Source organism: Xenia sp. Carnegie-2017, unplaced genomic scaffold, assembly GCF_021976095.1.
Source record: "Xenia sp. Carnegie-2017 unplaced genomic scaffold, XeniaSp_v1 HiC_scaffold_16, whole genome shotgun sequence".
Taxonomy (NCBI): Eukaryota; Metazoa; Cnidaria; class Anthozoa; order Malacalcyonacea; family Xeniidae; genus Xenia; species Xenia sp. Carnegie-2017.
Genome location: NW_025813469.1, coordinates 105,130 through 121,140, shown reverse-complemented (window position 1 = coordinate 121,140; position 16,011 = coordinate 105,130). Strand labels below are relative to the sequence as shown.

The 16,011-nt window shown below is 35.1% G+C and overlaps 2 protein-coding genes and 1 long non-coding RNA gene across 3 annotated transcripts; 2 read left to right on the top strand and 1 right to left on the bottom strand.

Moving 5' to 3' along the window:
- Positions 1 to 27: 27 nt before the first annotated feature.
- On the top strand, positions 28 to 1,968 carry LOC124436843 (phospholipase A2 group XV-like). The gene is made up of 5 exons (XM_046986818.1): positions 28 to 181; positions 385 to 538; positions 606 to 823; positions 909 to 1,255; positions 1,362 to 1,968. The coding sequence occupies exons 1-5, from the start codon at positions 91 to 93 to the stop codon at positions 1,761 to 1,763; spliced, it is 1,212 nt and encodes a 403-aa protein (XP_046842774.1). The 5' UTR covers positions 28 to 90; the 3' UTR covers positions 1,764 to 1,968.
- LOC124436845 lies at positions 274 to 2,505 on the bottom strand. Its single transcript, XR_006945509.1, has 2 exons — positions 2,364 to 2,505; positions 274 to 1,030 (listed from the first exon to the last, which is right to left on the bottom strand). It is a non-coding gene; the product is annotated as an uncharacterized LOC124436845 (long non-coding RNA).
- A 2,493-nt stretch (positions 2,506 to 4,998) lies between these two features.
- On the top strand, positions 4,999 to 15,384 carry LOC124437039 (protocadherin-like protein). The gene is given in 20 exon segments (XM_046987050.1): positions 4,999 to 6,785; positions 6,788 to 7,101; positions 7,402 to 7,713; positions 7,837 to 8,687; positions 8,764 to 8,924; positions 9,015 to 9,206; positions 9,305 to 9,493; positions 9,634 to 9,762; positions 9,879 to 10,103; positions 10,449 to 10,709; positions 11,509 to 11,721; positions 11,798 to 11,961; positions 12,037 to 12,152; positions 12,227 to 12,519; positions 12,681 to 12,898; positions 13,011 to 13,185; positions 13,513 to 13,713; positions 13,946 to 14,167; positions 14,305 to 14,637; positions 14,715 to 15,384. Coding segments are annotated over 20 exon segments (6,675 nt in total). The 5' UTR covers positions 4,999 to 5,014; the 3' UTR covers positions 15,050 to 15,384.
- Positions 15,385 to 16,011: the final 627 nt, after the last annotated feature.

The following is a 16,011-nucleotide window of genomic DNA, read 5'->3' as shown; positions in this document are numbered from 1 at the left end:
CTTATCCATCTAACCTAACGGTAAATTAATTAAATTTACGTCGCATGTGTCGTAGTTTCAAGTAAAGTTGTGGTGGTTGGATTTATAAAAATGACTTTATACTTCATCATCTTTCTTCTTTTTTCTGTTTATATAACGGAACTTACATCTACGGAAATACAGAGAAATCCAGTAATCATAGGTAGAAATATTTACCATATATCGTAGAGCCTATTTATCATTCACTCCGACAAACTGTGTCATGTTGAAAATTTAAATTATTTGTGCGCGATATACGTTTCTCAAGATTTATTGATCATTGGAACATTTAAAAAACATTCAACTAATAAACCTTTCACAAAGTTATTTTAAACACGAAAGTTATCCGTGATTTTCTTATTATAGTTCATGGTGATGCTGGTAGTCAGATGCAACTGAAGTTGAACAAGACAAGTTCGCCTCATTTCTGGTGCTCTAAAAAATCAGATTGGTTCACTAACTGGTTATCATTAGAAGAACTTCTACCTGAAGTGCTGGACTGTTTCACTGACAACATGCGGTAAATTTTTATGAAAATAATAAGATAATTTTCAATATATGCTAAAATCTTCTTGGATTTTTAAAAGACTAGTGTTTAATACATCAGATGGTTCCTATTCCAATTCACCGGGAGTGCAAGCACGTATGCCATATTTTGGAGGCACCACAGGAATTGAATATCTTGACCCATCTACCAAAGAGGTTGGGGAGTATTTTGCATCATTTGTTCAAGGTTTAGTGGATACAGGTTATGTACGAGGAATGTCTATCAGAGCTGCTCCTTATGATTTCAGAAAATCACCTGGTTTGTAATTATGTACTTGTGCTTAGTCCATGATTATTTTTTGATATTTTTTTCCAATATATTTGTAATTCATCCTTCATTTCAGATTTAACTGGTGACTATTTCAACAAATTGAAAAATTTAATCGAAGAAACATTTGCAATCAATCGTAACATGCCAGTTGTGTTAGTTTGCCATAGTCTTGGATGTCCATATTCTTCAATATTTCTACAACAACAAGAACAACAATGGAAAAATAAATATTTACGTTTATGGATGACAATCTCTGCACCGTGGGGTGGATCTGTCAAGACATTAAAGTTGTATGCTTCAGGATACACATTTGGTATTCCACGTATAGTTATCAATCCATTAAAACTGCGACTATTTCAGCGTTCAATAAAAAGCAGCATATACCTATTACCCAGTAAAAAATTTTGGAAACCTGATCATGTAAGTATAACATGAAGTATTGATAAACCTGATCATTTCACTATAAAATGATGTATTATTTCTTTATAATGCAATATATTTATTGTATTATGTTTTATCTTTCTAGATATTTGTAAGGACTGAAAGAAGAAACTATACAATTAATGACTATGATGTTTTCTTTAAAGACATTGGCTATCCCATAGCCATAGACATGTATAAACTAGTTCCCCCTGTTTTTACTGAAGAACCCCCCAATGTTCCTGTATTGTGCCTCTATGGTTCTAACATCAACACTCCAGTAAGTTATGTTTATAAATCAGGTAGTTTTCCTGATGGTTCTCCAGTTGAAGTAATGTCCAATGGAGATGGTACTGTTCCATTAAACAGTTTGAATGGATGTAAGCGTTGGCAGCAGGATCAACCAGTTGTTGTTAAAGATTTTCCATCAAATGAGCACAATGGTATTCTTAGAAATAAGACGTTTATTGACTTTGTTAAAGATGTCCTTTATAATAGTACATTTTAATTTATTCAATTTACAAAAACTAGTTGATAATAATTAATTTATTTATAAGTGAATTTTTTATTTCATTATTCTGTTTGGTATTTAAGAATTAAATAATTTATTATACAATGGGTGAATAATTATAACTATTTTTTGTTTCTAAATTGGGGATAAACTATATTAAATTATATAGAATCTAAGGAAATTATATAATTGTTTTCATGTATACAAGTTGGTTTCTTTGCTCCATCAAATATTGCCGCAATGCTGAAGATGAAGTTCATGAGAAGAGGTTAAGTACATTTCTTCCATTTTACGAAGGCACAAGTCCCGAACAAGTAGAATGCAATTTTGATGCTTGTGATCAAATAGTAATTTTTAAATCAAAGACAGTGTTTCTGATTTTAATAGCATTGTTTCAGAAAATTTTAAACGTTCACCACAACTACATAGTTTTTTAAAAACTTTGTACACTTTGATATTTTTGGTGAATGATATTGGTAAGATTTAGGATATTTTATGTAGTAACAAACACATGGTTTTACTACATTTGTTAATTTTTTATTTAATAAATCTTAATGTTATTTATATTTTAAATAACGACAAACTGAAAAACTTTACCACTTAATCTTGTGTTAAGTATCAATTCGTGTTAAAACACCTTGCCATGAAGTCAAAACAAAAACGATGAAAAAAAAATGTGTTCATTATTCCATTTTCTGATTTATTGACTCAGTAATGACCATTGAGTTCTATAACAACTCAATGGAACTCAAGTTATAATAGAACTCAATGGTAATGATTCACTCAAGCTGTGAACACTCCCTTGTGACGTCATCACGATGCTGTCTTCGTTTGGCAGCGATGATGAATAAACCTTATTTTTTTTAATTTTAACAGTCATGAAAGAACTGGACAAATTAACAAGTATTTTTCTAAAATACAAGGCAATTGTGAAACCTTAACTAAATTTGATTTCAATGAATAATTTGTTGGTCTTTGACTGTTTGTTTTGTATCTTGAAAGTATCCGTTTTGATGCTTCATATAACTGGTAATTTCTCAACTTATTGTTTGGTTTATATGAAAATAGAAAATATTTTTAACTGTGTATAGTATCAGTATTTAGAGTTTCTATAAAATAATGAATGCCTTTGCCTTAAGGCTGTTGTAAGGTTTACGTCATTAAACAATTTATACATCTATTTGTCGATGTACAATGGCGCTCAATAAACTTTTACGTACACAGCTGGTGAAAACAAGAGTCTTCATAGCTTTAGCAAAAACAAATCAAAAATTAACTTTTGGTTTTGGCTTTTGTTACAAATATAATGATACAAGTACATATTATATAATATCACTCCAGACACCCGTTTAAGTTCAATCGCCTGTATCTGTGTTGTGATTGGCTAAGGTAAGTTGTAGAAGTGGGAGTAGAATAATAATTACGTACATTCCTCAAAGTTTATTGAGCGTCGGTAGAAAACAACTAAAAACATTATTATATCGAAGAATATTTTGCTTTATTTTTTATCACTTCTCGATATTTTATGTGTGAGTTTTCTTCAAACGTGTGAAGGAATTAGGAAAGTCAAAAGAGAAGGACCTTACTGGGTTGCGTAAGTAAATTGCCCTAGATTTGCTATTCATCATAAATTTGTTTTGTCAAAGGTAACGTCGAAACTGAACTGGCTTTGAAATATTGAAGGAAAAATGAATAAGGGTATTAAACCCTGTCTAAATTCACGGGTCTTTACTCCCCTTTTGATATGCTTACTTTTCATTTCACTAAAAATCGTACCTTCCGACAATGCCTTTCAAAAGAATGTTGGAAATGTACGCTTTACAACGAAACGTTTTCTATCTCTGATATTGAAAAGATCACTAGCTCATAGGCTTAGCAGGTCTGTCTCGATGGACGTTTTACCAAAAGTTCATCCACGAAGGTTTCGCCGGCAAGAAGAACCGCTTATAAACAAACAAGATGAACGCAGACGAGAATATGAACGGTTATTGTTTGAAAGTTTGAACAGAATCGGTACTATACCCGCAACACGTCTGTATGTTCCTGAATATATTGAAGACACTGGTCAGCAAGGCTCAAGCGTTGATGTTTTCAATTTTGAAGTTGGTACAGCTGTTGGAAAAGTTCAGAAAATCTTCCCTCATGGTAAACAGTTAATTGTTTGGCCTTATCCTGGATTTAGGAATTTCACAGTTGATGAAAATACAGGAGTTGTTCGAACTTCTGCTAAGTTAAACTTTGAACTGAAAAGATCTTTCAACTTGACCATTCGAGATTTTCGAAATAACTATAGCAACCCTGAACCATACAGGAGACCTCCCGTGCCTAATCCTCTTCCTGTAGGTGATTCAAAAAAGGATTATGTTGATCACTATTTGATTGTAGAGGTTGTTGATCGTAATGACAATGTGCCAAATTTTGTACGTGATTCGACTGTAAATAATCGTTTTACCGGTGATGTAAACACAAATGCTCGTGCAGGTACAGGCATTCTTCAACTTAACCCTGTTGATGATGATAGTGGTCTTAGAGGTCTTATACGCTTCAATATTCGAACCACAAATAGTAAACAGTCTGATTTCACTATTGAACCAAAGACAAATATTTTGAAAACTGCAGGAACAAGATTGACGGCAGGTGTAGTAAATGTTGAGGTTGAAGCTCGTGATTATGGTATGCCACCAGAAAGAAGTAGTTTTCGTACATTCCGTGTTATAGTTGGAAAAAATCCTCCTATTTTCACAAACACACCTTATAACTTAAACTTTTCTGAAGTTGATGTCAAAGGAAGTGTTGTAGGAAAAGTGGAAGCTATCAGCCGGTCAGGTATTACATTAGACTATGCAATCAAGACAGACCAAGCTATTGTGAATCGAACTTTTGCCATCAATCAGCTGGGAGAGATAACACTTTTGCGAAAACTTGATTTTGAAACAGCCAATTCCTCTGATAAATTTTTTCAATTCGCTGTTGTGGCAAAAGAAGACACTTTTGATGGTCGCAGTACTGAAGTAAATGTCAATATGCGATTAATGAATGGTGATGACCATCTTGGAATGTTCAAGATTCCTGCAACACGACTGTCTTTTGAAGAAGGATCAACTGCTACCGAGGGGACGATATATACAATGTTGAGGTGATAGATTGTGATTGCAGTCAAAATTGCTTATGTACAACTGGTGAGATGAAATACCGTATTGGTGATACAGATGGATTTTTCAGTATAACTAATGGTGGCCAAATTGTAAATGAAAGTTTTAGATTATGAAACCAGAAATTATTTCTCATTTCCTGTTTTTGTCACTGATCCAGGGAAAAATGGCCGTACACGTACTTCATATGTTGAAATAAATGTTCTTGACAAAGATGATACTCCACCAAAGTTTCCTCGAAATTCTTATGAATTTGCTATCTTTGAAGATGCTCCTGAAAACCAAGTCGTTGGAGTTGTTCAAGCTGAGGATCCAGACCCAGCCACTGATCCTGATGACATTAATTATGCACTTATCAATCCAAGACCAATTCTAGGACAACAGTATTTTAAAGTTGGGAAACAAGGTGTAATTTCTGTTCGTAAAAATGAGAATAACTTCAGAGGACCAGACTTATATGAAGTTCAAATTCAAGCTACAGATAAAGGTGGCCATTCATCCAATCCTGATGCGGTAGTAACGATTCGTGTTCTAGATGTAAATGATCACCAGCCAGTTTTTACACCAGAAACATGTAGGCAACAAGAAATTGATGAAAATGTACCAAGTGGAACATTGTTAACAACTTTGAAGGCTACTGATGAGGACAGAGGTTTGAACAAAGAAATTGAGTACAGCATTGCAAAGGTTCAAAAAAACAATGTGTTTAGAATCAACAATAGTACTGGACAAGTTTACACAACTGCAGTTCTAGATCGTGAACTTTATGATGAAATATTTGTTGTTGCCAGGGCAACAGATGGTGGTGCTGGCCGTAGTGATGCATTAAGACAAGTTGGTTATTGTCAGTTTATTGTTAAAGTTAAAGATGTTAACGACCATTATCCCAAGTTTGATGTTCAAACTTTTGATGTTCAAATTCAAAGAAGACTTGCTGTTGGTTCAACAGTATTGTTAGTAGAAGCAAGTGATCCTGACCTTGGTCAAAATGCTATTATCAATTATAAAATTGTTACACAAAAGGTGCGTGGAAATGACGTCGACTATTTAGAAGTTGTTCAAGCAACTGGTGAAGTTAAAGTAAAAAACAGTATGGCAGCAATTGATAATGATCGTACAATTGTTTTGGTAATAGAAGCCACAAACACTGTTCCCGTCGTGAACGTTCAAATTAGTTCAGAAAGCAGAACTACTGTTCAAGTTAAGTTTTCTTCATCTGGGCGTCCAAATTTTGGAAGATTTAAGTTTTCAGCCAACGCGAGAGAAGATGTTGAGCCAGGCTCTGTTGTTCTTACCTTGACTAACCCTGGTGATAAAACAGTCTTTTCACTCCAGACACTACGAGATCGCGATCAGTTGCCTTTCATTGTTGGTTCTAGTAATGGAAACATTCGAACATCAAAAAAACTTGATTATGAAACAGTTAAATCTTATTTATTTGGAGTGACAGCAAAATTTTCAGACAGTAGAGGGATTACTTCTCTTATTATCGAAATCAATGTAACTGATGTAGATGACAATGTGCCCATATTTGGAAATGATCGGTATGAAGCGACTGTTTCCGAGGCTGCTGGTGGTAATATCAATGTTTTCCGTGTTCAAGCAAGCGATCCAGATCCAATCCAAGGCGATAAACTGTTATATCGAATTAAGCAGGAATTTGATTATGAATCTTTTGCGATTGAAGACCTGAACAATTTTGCACAAATTAAGACAGCCCCAACGATTACTAAAGGATTTTTTGATCGAGAAAAGAAATCAGTGTACACAATTATTATCGAAGCATACAGAGCCAGCGCTCCAAACTTAGTTAGTACTGCGGTGTTATCGATCAATGTTCGTGATGAAAATGATTCCCCACCAGTGTTTGTAAAAATTCTTTTTCAGTATCTGTCGCAGAAGACGTTTCTATTCCCTACGTTGTTCCAAATGTCATTTTTAACGCCACTGATGCAGACATTCTTGAAAATGGTGAAGTGTTTTACTTTTTAACATCTGGTAATGATGGAAGATTTGCTGTTGAAACTATAGTTGGACAAGATCGTAAAAACACAGGAAAATTGAGGATAATTAAAGCGTTGAATGCAAAGAAATCGCCAGAATTTTTTCAAAATCCCGTTTACACGCTCATAGTAACTGCAACTGATCGTAAACACACAGCAAATGCAACAATAAATGTCAGGGTATGTTATTATGTGTATTGGTAATGATGTTCATATGTGTAACATAGTGCTCATTTGTGTACCATGATTTTCATATGTGTACCATGATGTTCATATGTGTACCATGATGTTCATATGTGTACCATGATGTTCATCGTGTACCATGATGTTCATATGTGTACCATGATGTTCATATGCGTACCATGATGTTCATATGTGTACCATGATGTTCATAGTGTACCATGATGTTCATTTGTGTACCATGATGTTCATTTGTGTACCAAGATGTTCATTGACCTCCATTTATTTTTATTATTACAGGTGCTGGATCGTCCTGATTCAAAACCTGAATTTCTTAAACCTTATTATGAGAAATATTTACCTGAGAATGCAGCTTCTGGTCTTACTGTCGTTATGGTGGAAGTAAAAAAACCTGATGATCCAAATGCTGTCATTCGCTTTCGACTAGACAACAAAGCAAAATCGTATTTTAAGATTAATGAAACGTCAGGTTTGATTACTACAGCTGGTGATGTATTGGATTGGGAAGTCACTCCAGTTATAACATTTCCTGTTTATGCGTTTGATATTAAACGACCTGCGCTTACTGGACAAACCTTTGTGAGAGTCGTTGTGAGTATATTTATCCATTTATATCCTTCGTTGTACATAAGTACTAAGACTTGTTAAGGATTTTATGTTGACGGTAATTAATATATAGATGAGTGGTTTATATTTATGTGTTTTTGTTTCTAGGTAAACGATGTTAATGACGCATCTCCATTGTTTCAAGATCAACCTTACATTGGTTATATTAAAGAAAACAGCCCTCCAGGAACATTAGTTCGTTATATAAATGCAATTGATAAAGATAATCCAGACGTAAATGATGGTAAAAATGTTAAACTTACTTATGAACTTCTAACTAACACTGGTCAACAACCTTTTGACAAAGATGCTAAATTATTTACACTTGATAAAAACGGTCGATTAGTTTCAAAACAATCAATAAATGCCGAGGAGTTCCGAAGGAATTTATCGATCCGTGTTCGAGCATGGGACGAGGGTAATCCGAGGTTGTGGGGTGAAACTGACGTCACTATCGTGATTCGTGACGTTGGCGAGTATCCGGCGTGGTTTAGAAAACGTGAATATGAAGCAACAGTTCCTGAAACGAGCAGACCTGGTTTTGTTGTTCTTCAATTAACAACGAAAGATCGTGATTTTAGTCCTCCTAATAACTACGCTTTCTCTATTCGTAGTGGTAATGTACCATATGCGTTTGATATAAATCAACGTACAGGTGAAATTGTTGTGTCTGGAGTTTTAGATTATGATGCTACAGATGCAACGACTACATATAAATTAACGGTTGGTCTAAGAGAACGAAGTCAAGAACGGGTGATCAGTAGAGGCATTGATGTTGATGAAGCATTTGAAGATACTGCTACTGTAATTATTAGAATCACAGAGGGTAATGATAACAAACCAACGTTTAGAAGGAAAATTTATTCGGCCATCATTTCTGAAGGCACACCAGTAGGCACAAGACTTGGCCTTGATATCGAGGCTCAAGATAATGATAGAGGTTTTAGTGACCAATTCAGGTACTTATGTTTAATTTCAATGCATAATATTTGTTAAATATTTTAAATATGATAAAGTATATTTATCATTCATCAGGTTTTATATCAAATCTGGTAACGTGGGAGACTGGTTCGGAGTTGAAAAAGTAGTTAATAGTTCGAATAAAGCCGATATTTTTATTCGATATCCTCTCGATCGAGAATTCCAAGAAAATTATCAAATGCAGTTAGTTGTTGTTGATGCTGGTGGCGCCTCAGGTATGTTAAATGAATGCGTTTATTTGCTCCTATTTGTTCCTCTATGTATTCCATCATCCCTTTTTCCTTAAAATCTGTGTTATTTTTTAGACACTGCATGGTTGAGAATAACACTGACTGATGTCAATGATAACCCTCCACGATTCCTTAAACCTTACTACACTGCAAATGTTATAGCTGGTCTATGTGAACAAACTTCGGTCAGTGGTAATCCGCTGGCCACTCTCACTGTCGTCGACGATGATCAACAACAAGGGCCTTTTACGTTTACAGTTATTCCAAGCACTTTATAATTCAACAAGGCCAGTATTCTAATACTACGCTACTGTATTGTACTGGACAGGAGTTCCTCTTAGATTCATCTACCATTACTGTTGAAGTTCGAGCTACAGATAATTTAAATATGACATCAACTAAAGTTTTTATCACTGTGACGGATGCAAATGGTAATTCTGGTAGTCAAACACCACAGAAATTGAATGTCATTATTAATGCTGTGAATGGGAAATTTGTTGGTGGCCGTGTGGCAAAGATTTATTCTTCCAGTTCCACGTTTACATTTGGTCGGGGTATGTACTACTATTTTTATTTATATACATGTAGTGGTCTAATTTGAACTGACTTTACTAAACATTTCTTGTCGATTCACAACATCATAATTGTAAAGTTTTTGTCCTATCATGTGATATTTACTCTCTCTCTTTCTAAGGTAATACGGATGACTTTTTACTTGATCGTAATAATGGCTGGATAAGAGCTAGGAGCACAGTCAAAGTTGGTCTATATGAATTTACAATTCAAGATGGAACACGATCCTATAATGTTGAAGTGACTGTGCGTAATATACCACAAGAATCTATAAACAACAGTGCGACTCTTCAGTTATACAGAAAAATAACTTCGTCTTTCCCAGTAGTTTCTTTAATCCACTTGCACAAAGTACTCTGTATCAAGTTTTTGAACAGCGTTTGTCCACTATTTTTGATGTTCCTTTGTCCGATGTGTTCATATTCAGTATTCAAAAGTCCAAAATGGAGGTGAAACCTCGACGAAGTGATCCTGCAATTGATGTTCATTTTGCTATCAAGAAAAAGTCTAGTGCCCGTAGTCAATTTTTACCTCGGTGGAATTTGATAAATATGTTAGAGCGGAAAAGAAGTGAAACGGTTGCTGGCCTTGGTTAGTATTTTTATATCTCATATTGACTGTAAATTATTTATATCTCATCCTCAACTGGGGCAGGTTGCACGAAGCCTGGATAGTGTTATCCATTTGATAACAAAAATTTTCTTACGACTGAGAAATTTCGTAATCTTCGAAACAATATTTAATTTCAGTGATTGCTCAGTTCGAATCTCATAGTTTTCGCTTTTCAAATGTTTCATAAAAGTTTTAAAAAAATTAGCATCCAATGGATAACGCTATCCTGGCTTCGTGCAACCGGCCCCTGGATAAGTATTGAAGTTATAAAATAGACGTAATTTCGAACAATTCAATTCATTTTAACATTTTATTATTTTCCAGGTTTAGAGGTTAGCATGATTGGTCTTGATTATTGTGCAGAAGAAGCGACCAAATCTGCAATGTGTCGTAATATCATTCGTCGTCAAGGCGATCAATATACTGTTATTGCTAGCGATTACAGAGGCATTACAAATAACCTTGATTATACATATTCTATGACATCAATCAACCTTTTTGCTGATGCAGAATATGACAGATATCATCAAGATCCTGACCCTGAATATGATCTATGCAGTAATGGGATCAGCTGTCTCAATGGAGGTAAGGGGGACTACTGACCCTGATTATGATCTATGCAGTACTGGGATCAGTTGTCTCAATGGAGGTAAGGAGGGACTACTGACCCGGAATATGATCTATGCACTACTGGGATCAGTTGTCTCAATGGAGGTAAGGGGGGACTACTGACCCTGAATATGGTCTATGTAGTAGTGGGATCAGTTGTCTCAATGGAGGTAAGGGGAGACTACTGACCCTGAATATGATCTATGCACTACTGGGATCAGTTGTCTCAATGGAGGTAAGGGGGGACTACTGACCCTGAATATGATCTATGTAGTAGTGGGATCAGTTGTCTCAATGGAGGTAAGGGGGGACTACTGACCCTGATTATGATCTATGTAGTAGTGGGATCAGTTGTCTAATGGAGGTAAGGGGGGACTACTGACCATGATTATGATCTATGTAGTAGTGGGATCAGTTGTCTTAATGGAGGTAAGGGGGGACTACTGACCCTGATTATGATCTATGTAGTAGTGGGATCAGCTGTCTCAATGGAGGTAAGGGGGGACTACTGTCCCTGAATATGGTCTATGCATTAGTGGGATCAGCTGTCTCAATGGAGGTAAGGGGGGACTACTGTCCCTGAATATGATCTATGTAGTAGTGGGATCAGCTGTGTCAATGGAGGTAAGGGGACTACTACTCAAAGGGGGGAAATCAATGGTTTTTCTGGACTTGGTTTTCTTCGTTGCGTTTTATGGAAATAATGCAATAAAGTTTCTATGACATTCAGCTGTGTCCTTGATAACCAGTAATTTATTTATTTGTTAATCTTCAGGAACATGTCACAATGTTGTACCACGTGGTTTTGTGTGTGAATGTCCCAGTAAATACAGTGGACCACGATGTCAAATGACGACCAGAACATTTAACAAAAACTCTTATATTTGGCTCTCTCCTAAGACACCCCACGTCTTTGGCAGTGTCTCCCTTGAGTTTGCTACAAGAGCAGCTGATGGTCTTCTTCTTTATCAAGGACCTGCAGTACAAGGTGACGTCATACATAAAAATATCCCAGAATGCTTTCTTCCTTTATCTTTAATTGTAAATGTTTTTTTTTGTTCTAGGTGGAAACAACAATATTTCAGATTTCTTGGCCATAAGTTTAGAAGGTGGATTTATTAAAGTTGGTATTTCTTTCGGATGGGACCCTGTCATGATATATATGAACAAAGGTCCGAAATTGAATAACATGAAATGGCATCATGTTGATGTATCTCATAAAGGAAAGGTAATTATTTCTTTTCTAACTTCATAATGATGATGAATTTTTACTCAGACTATGATAACGTTCAATATTTTGTAGGAGATTAAAGTAATTATTGATCATTGTATGAGGGCTGATATGGTTGAAAATGGAGAAAGAATTGTCGAACTGCGGCAAAATTGTGAAATTGTAGGAAAGACAAAACGCAACTTTCAGTAAGGATAAGATTTAAAAGTTACTGCTTTTTTTGAAAATGATTTTCATTTCTCTTATTGATATTTTTCTTCAGATTTCTAAACGGACTTGGTCCAATGCAGATTGGTGGTATTGAAGGAATGCCTTTACAATACCCTCATTCGAATTCTATCGTCTATAAATATTTCCACGGTTGCATTCGTAAGATCACAGAAAACTTGGAAATGTACGACTTATCGTATCCATTGAAGGTGGTGAATGCTCCAGAAGGTTGTACTCTTATGGCTTCGTGTATAAAATGTAAAAATAATGGTTATTGTGTACCCGGAGCTGGACGTAGTACATGTGCTTGTCCTCCTGGTTATGTTGGTGATGACTGCAGCGGAAGTAAGTTTTTTACTTGTTAATAAAAGTCGTTACATCAAGAAAGTTGACTTTGTACTAGCAGTACAAATGTTGAGAATATATTAAAAATAAGTTAATGGTTCCATGTGTATATTCACTGCTCTATAACATTTCTCCGGGCTATAACATGATTTACGTTTTAGTTGCACCTCGGTTTTGGTACAAGGGAAATAGTTTCACAGAATATGTTTTACCTGGTGAAGAACGTCGAAGGAAACGTGCTGTTGCTGACGAACCTGGCAGTTTCTTTAATCGTTTTAGCAATTATATCACCATGCAGATTCGTCTTGATCCTGGAGTTAAAACTGCGTTGTTCTTTTATATGATCAGTCAAGACGGTCGAGAGTACAGCAGATTAGGGGTGAGGTCTTTATTGGTATTTTTATTGCTTTTAAATTTTATGTTTTAAAGAGAGCTTCATATGCACATACCTCGACTTGAACTAAGAACATTACCTTTTTTTATTGACATAGTACGAAGAACAGAAGTTATACTTTGAGTTTAAGTTACTTGATGCGTTGGTTCGTCTTGAAATGGATCCCAGAGCTGAAGTTGATGATGGTAATTGGCACACTGTTGTCGTCTCAAGACAAGGAAATTATGCTGTCTTACAGATTGATTATGCTGGACGCGTGAGCAGAAATACAGGTAAGTTTTGTTACTGAATTCCTCTAAGAATATTTGAAATATTTTCTGTACAGAGTATTATTCATAATATACTAACATTGTTTACTGTAAAATCCTATTGAATTACAAAATGAAAGTACCACAACATGAAAATCTTGAAATTTTATCGTTTCATTCGATTTTTTCAGCCCAAAATAAAATCTATTGAACTAAAAACCGTATAATTGCCGTTTACATCGAAGTAAATTTTCTATAATTCTGTTACATTAAAGGTTTTAACATTGACCAATCATCAGTCCAAAGAATGGAATGTATTTTCTTAATGTAATTTCTCGATCTTCATTTCAGGTGGTATGAAACAGTTGATTCGTATGGGCTCTTCAAAGATTAACGTTGGAGGTCTTTCAAGAGCTGCACCCAGTCCTATACCTCTCAAAAAAATAGTAAGAGCTCCTAATACTGACGTGAGATATCGCCGTTCTGCAGGCACGATACTTGGTGTTACAACTGATGGTAGGACCGTTACAAATATTGCAGGGGACATGAAAGGTTAGTACAGGATAAACATGGGTAATAAATATTGAGGAAATTCAAAGGATTGGGGAATATTTAAAAGGTTTTATATTCAAGGAAGAGGAATTGCTTTGAATTTGTATTAAAGTGAAAGTTTGTAGTGTTTTGTAATAATTCTTTACTTTGTTGGAAGAATTTTTTTTAATGTTCGAACTAAAGTAAATTTGTTGTTTGTCTGTTTATTTTTGTATGTTTTTACTATCTTTAGGTTGTCTTGGTAGTACAACGTTCAATGGTAGAAACCTTGATGCCCATCCAGATGTGAAGAAGATTCGATTTAATGTGAAAAGTGGTTGTCCCTGTACACGACAGAATCTTTTCTGTCGCAATGGCGGTAAATGTGTTGACGCTGCCAAACCTTACTGTAAATGTACTTTTGGTTGGTCTGGAAGTACATGTGAGAATATTGTTTACGTCGCTCCTGTACTTGGTAAGTTGCTTTGAGAGTACATGTGAGAATTTTGTATATGTCTGTACTAATATATACCTCATTCGGTTGAGACAATACTGTTATTTATCTATCATTATCCACATCATGATGATATTCAATTTATGATTTAATTTCAGGAAATTTCAGAGCTAGCGGTCGAGCACGATGGGAAGATGGCGGTGTTCTTATCATCATTCTTGTTATCGTCCTATGTATCTTGCTTCTTGCTCTTATTCTTCTCTTCATTAAGAAACAACGAGAAGCTCCACATTCGGTACCGGTCGGTGACGAAGGTCAAGATAGTATAATGCCTTATCACGATGACGGTGCTGGTGAAGAAGATACGTACGATTATGATATCAATCATTTAATGAAATATTCATATCGTGATGGACATGGTACTGTGAGTAAACATGCAAACGGTAAAGAACCTGAACAAGTTGTTCTTCTTAATCGTATCTCACCTGATGGTATGTAAACCTACTCTATTTCCTTTAAGTTGGAGTTTAATCAAAACAAAATTAACGCGAAATCCGTTTTACTTTAGCGGTCAAATCTAAGAAAGAAGAGGAGTTCTATAAATCTGAACAGGAAGAGAGTCCAGTTTTCTGGCCGTTTATTCTTAATCGAATTGATCATGCTGATGAAGATATATCTTGGTGGCCTCAAGATGAAATGCGACATTGGGAGGATGAAGGTGATGAAGGTGAGCTCGCAGACTTGAGTGAAATCGAAGATAACGATGATGAAGATGAGGAGGAGCAAGACTGGGAATTCCTTAAGGACTGGGGCAGAAAGTTCGAGAATCTTAACAAGATATTCAACCCTGTTGAAGATGAAGATGAAGATGACGACGACGACGAGGAAGGCACTTTGGCGTAAAGGAGTGGTTGACGATATTAAAATTGTCTTCTGCAAAATTTTTTTGATTGTATAGTTTGACCTAGCTTTTATTTTATGTATTTTGGCGTTTTTTTTCTTTAAACACTACTTTATTGTACACTGCTATGTAATGAATTTCAGCTCAAGAGCTCATTATCGCTCTTAGAAGCGAAATATGTAGTTGTACTTAGCTGTCAGTACTAATAAATAACTAATTTACCTTACGTCTATCAGAAAGATAAGTTGTAGATTTGGTTGAACTTTCTGATGAGTAAAATGTTTGTAACGATTGAGCCCATGTATTTTATAATAAAATATCTTTTCTGTCAATTCTAGATGTTTGTGAAATTGAAGTAATTTTTTGCTCTTTCTGTCACATCAGATTATTTTTACTTTCATTTCATGGTTATATAATAATAAGATAGCCATTCAAACTGTGATCATTGCAATACTTTAAAAAGACTTCAACATTATAGAGAATTTCAAACCCACTTTCATGTATGCCATTTTTCATTTTCCTCTCGTTACCAGACCTCGTGCGTGTCGTTCATCTAACATTGCAAGGTTTTAAAATTTTTCAAAACTGGTTTTTGTAACAGTTTTAAAAACAAAAGACAAAATATTTCGTTATGTTTCAGATAATGGGACCTACAAAGTTGTTCTTTACGTTCTCATGTCCTCTCACCTTAGGACAGATGCTTGAACTTTATTTAAGGTATGCGTTTATTTGCAAAAGGATCAATAAAGTTTTTCACAGCGGGATTTGAAGACATAGCATGATGTCGACTTTATCGTATAATGTTGCATAGAAACGTTTAGAGACTATAATAAACACTATTATATGAATCTTTATCATTTCCATAGGGTATCAGACTATATTATTGAGCTTTATGTCATGAAGGCTGGATAGAAGATGGCTTTGTTGTCATATCGATACTTTAAATCCTTTCGATGAATTTGAA

Excerpts from the sequence above, each read along its gene's own strand:
- LOC124436843 (XM_046986818.1), top strand. The coding sequence starts at position 91 with ATGACTTTATACTTCATCATCTTTCTTCTTTTTTCTGTTTATATAACG. Across the intron at positions 182-384 it reads GAGAAATCCAGTAATCATAG|TTCATGGTGATGCTGGTAGT; the intron begins GTAGAAATATTT and ends TTCTTATTATAG. Across the intron at positions 1,256-1,361 it reads AATTTTGGAAACCTGATCAT|ATATTTGTAAGGACTGAAAG; the intron begins GTAAGTATAACA and ends TTATCTTTCTAG.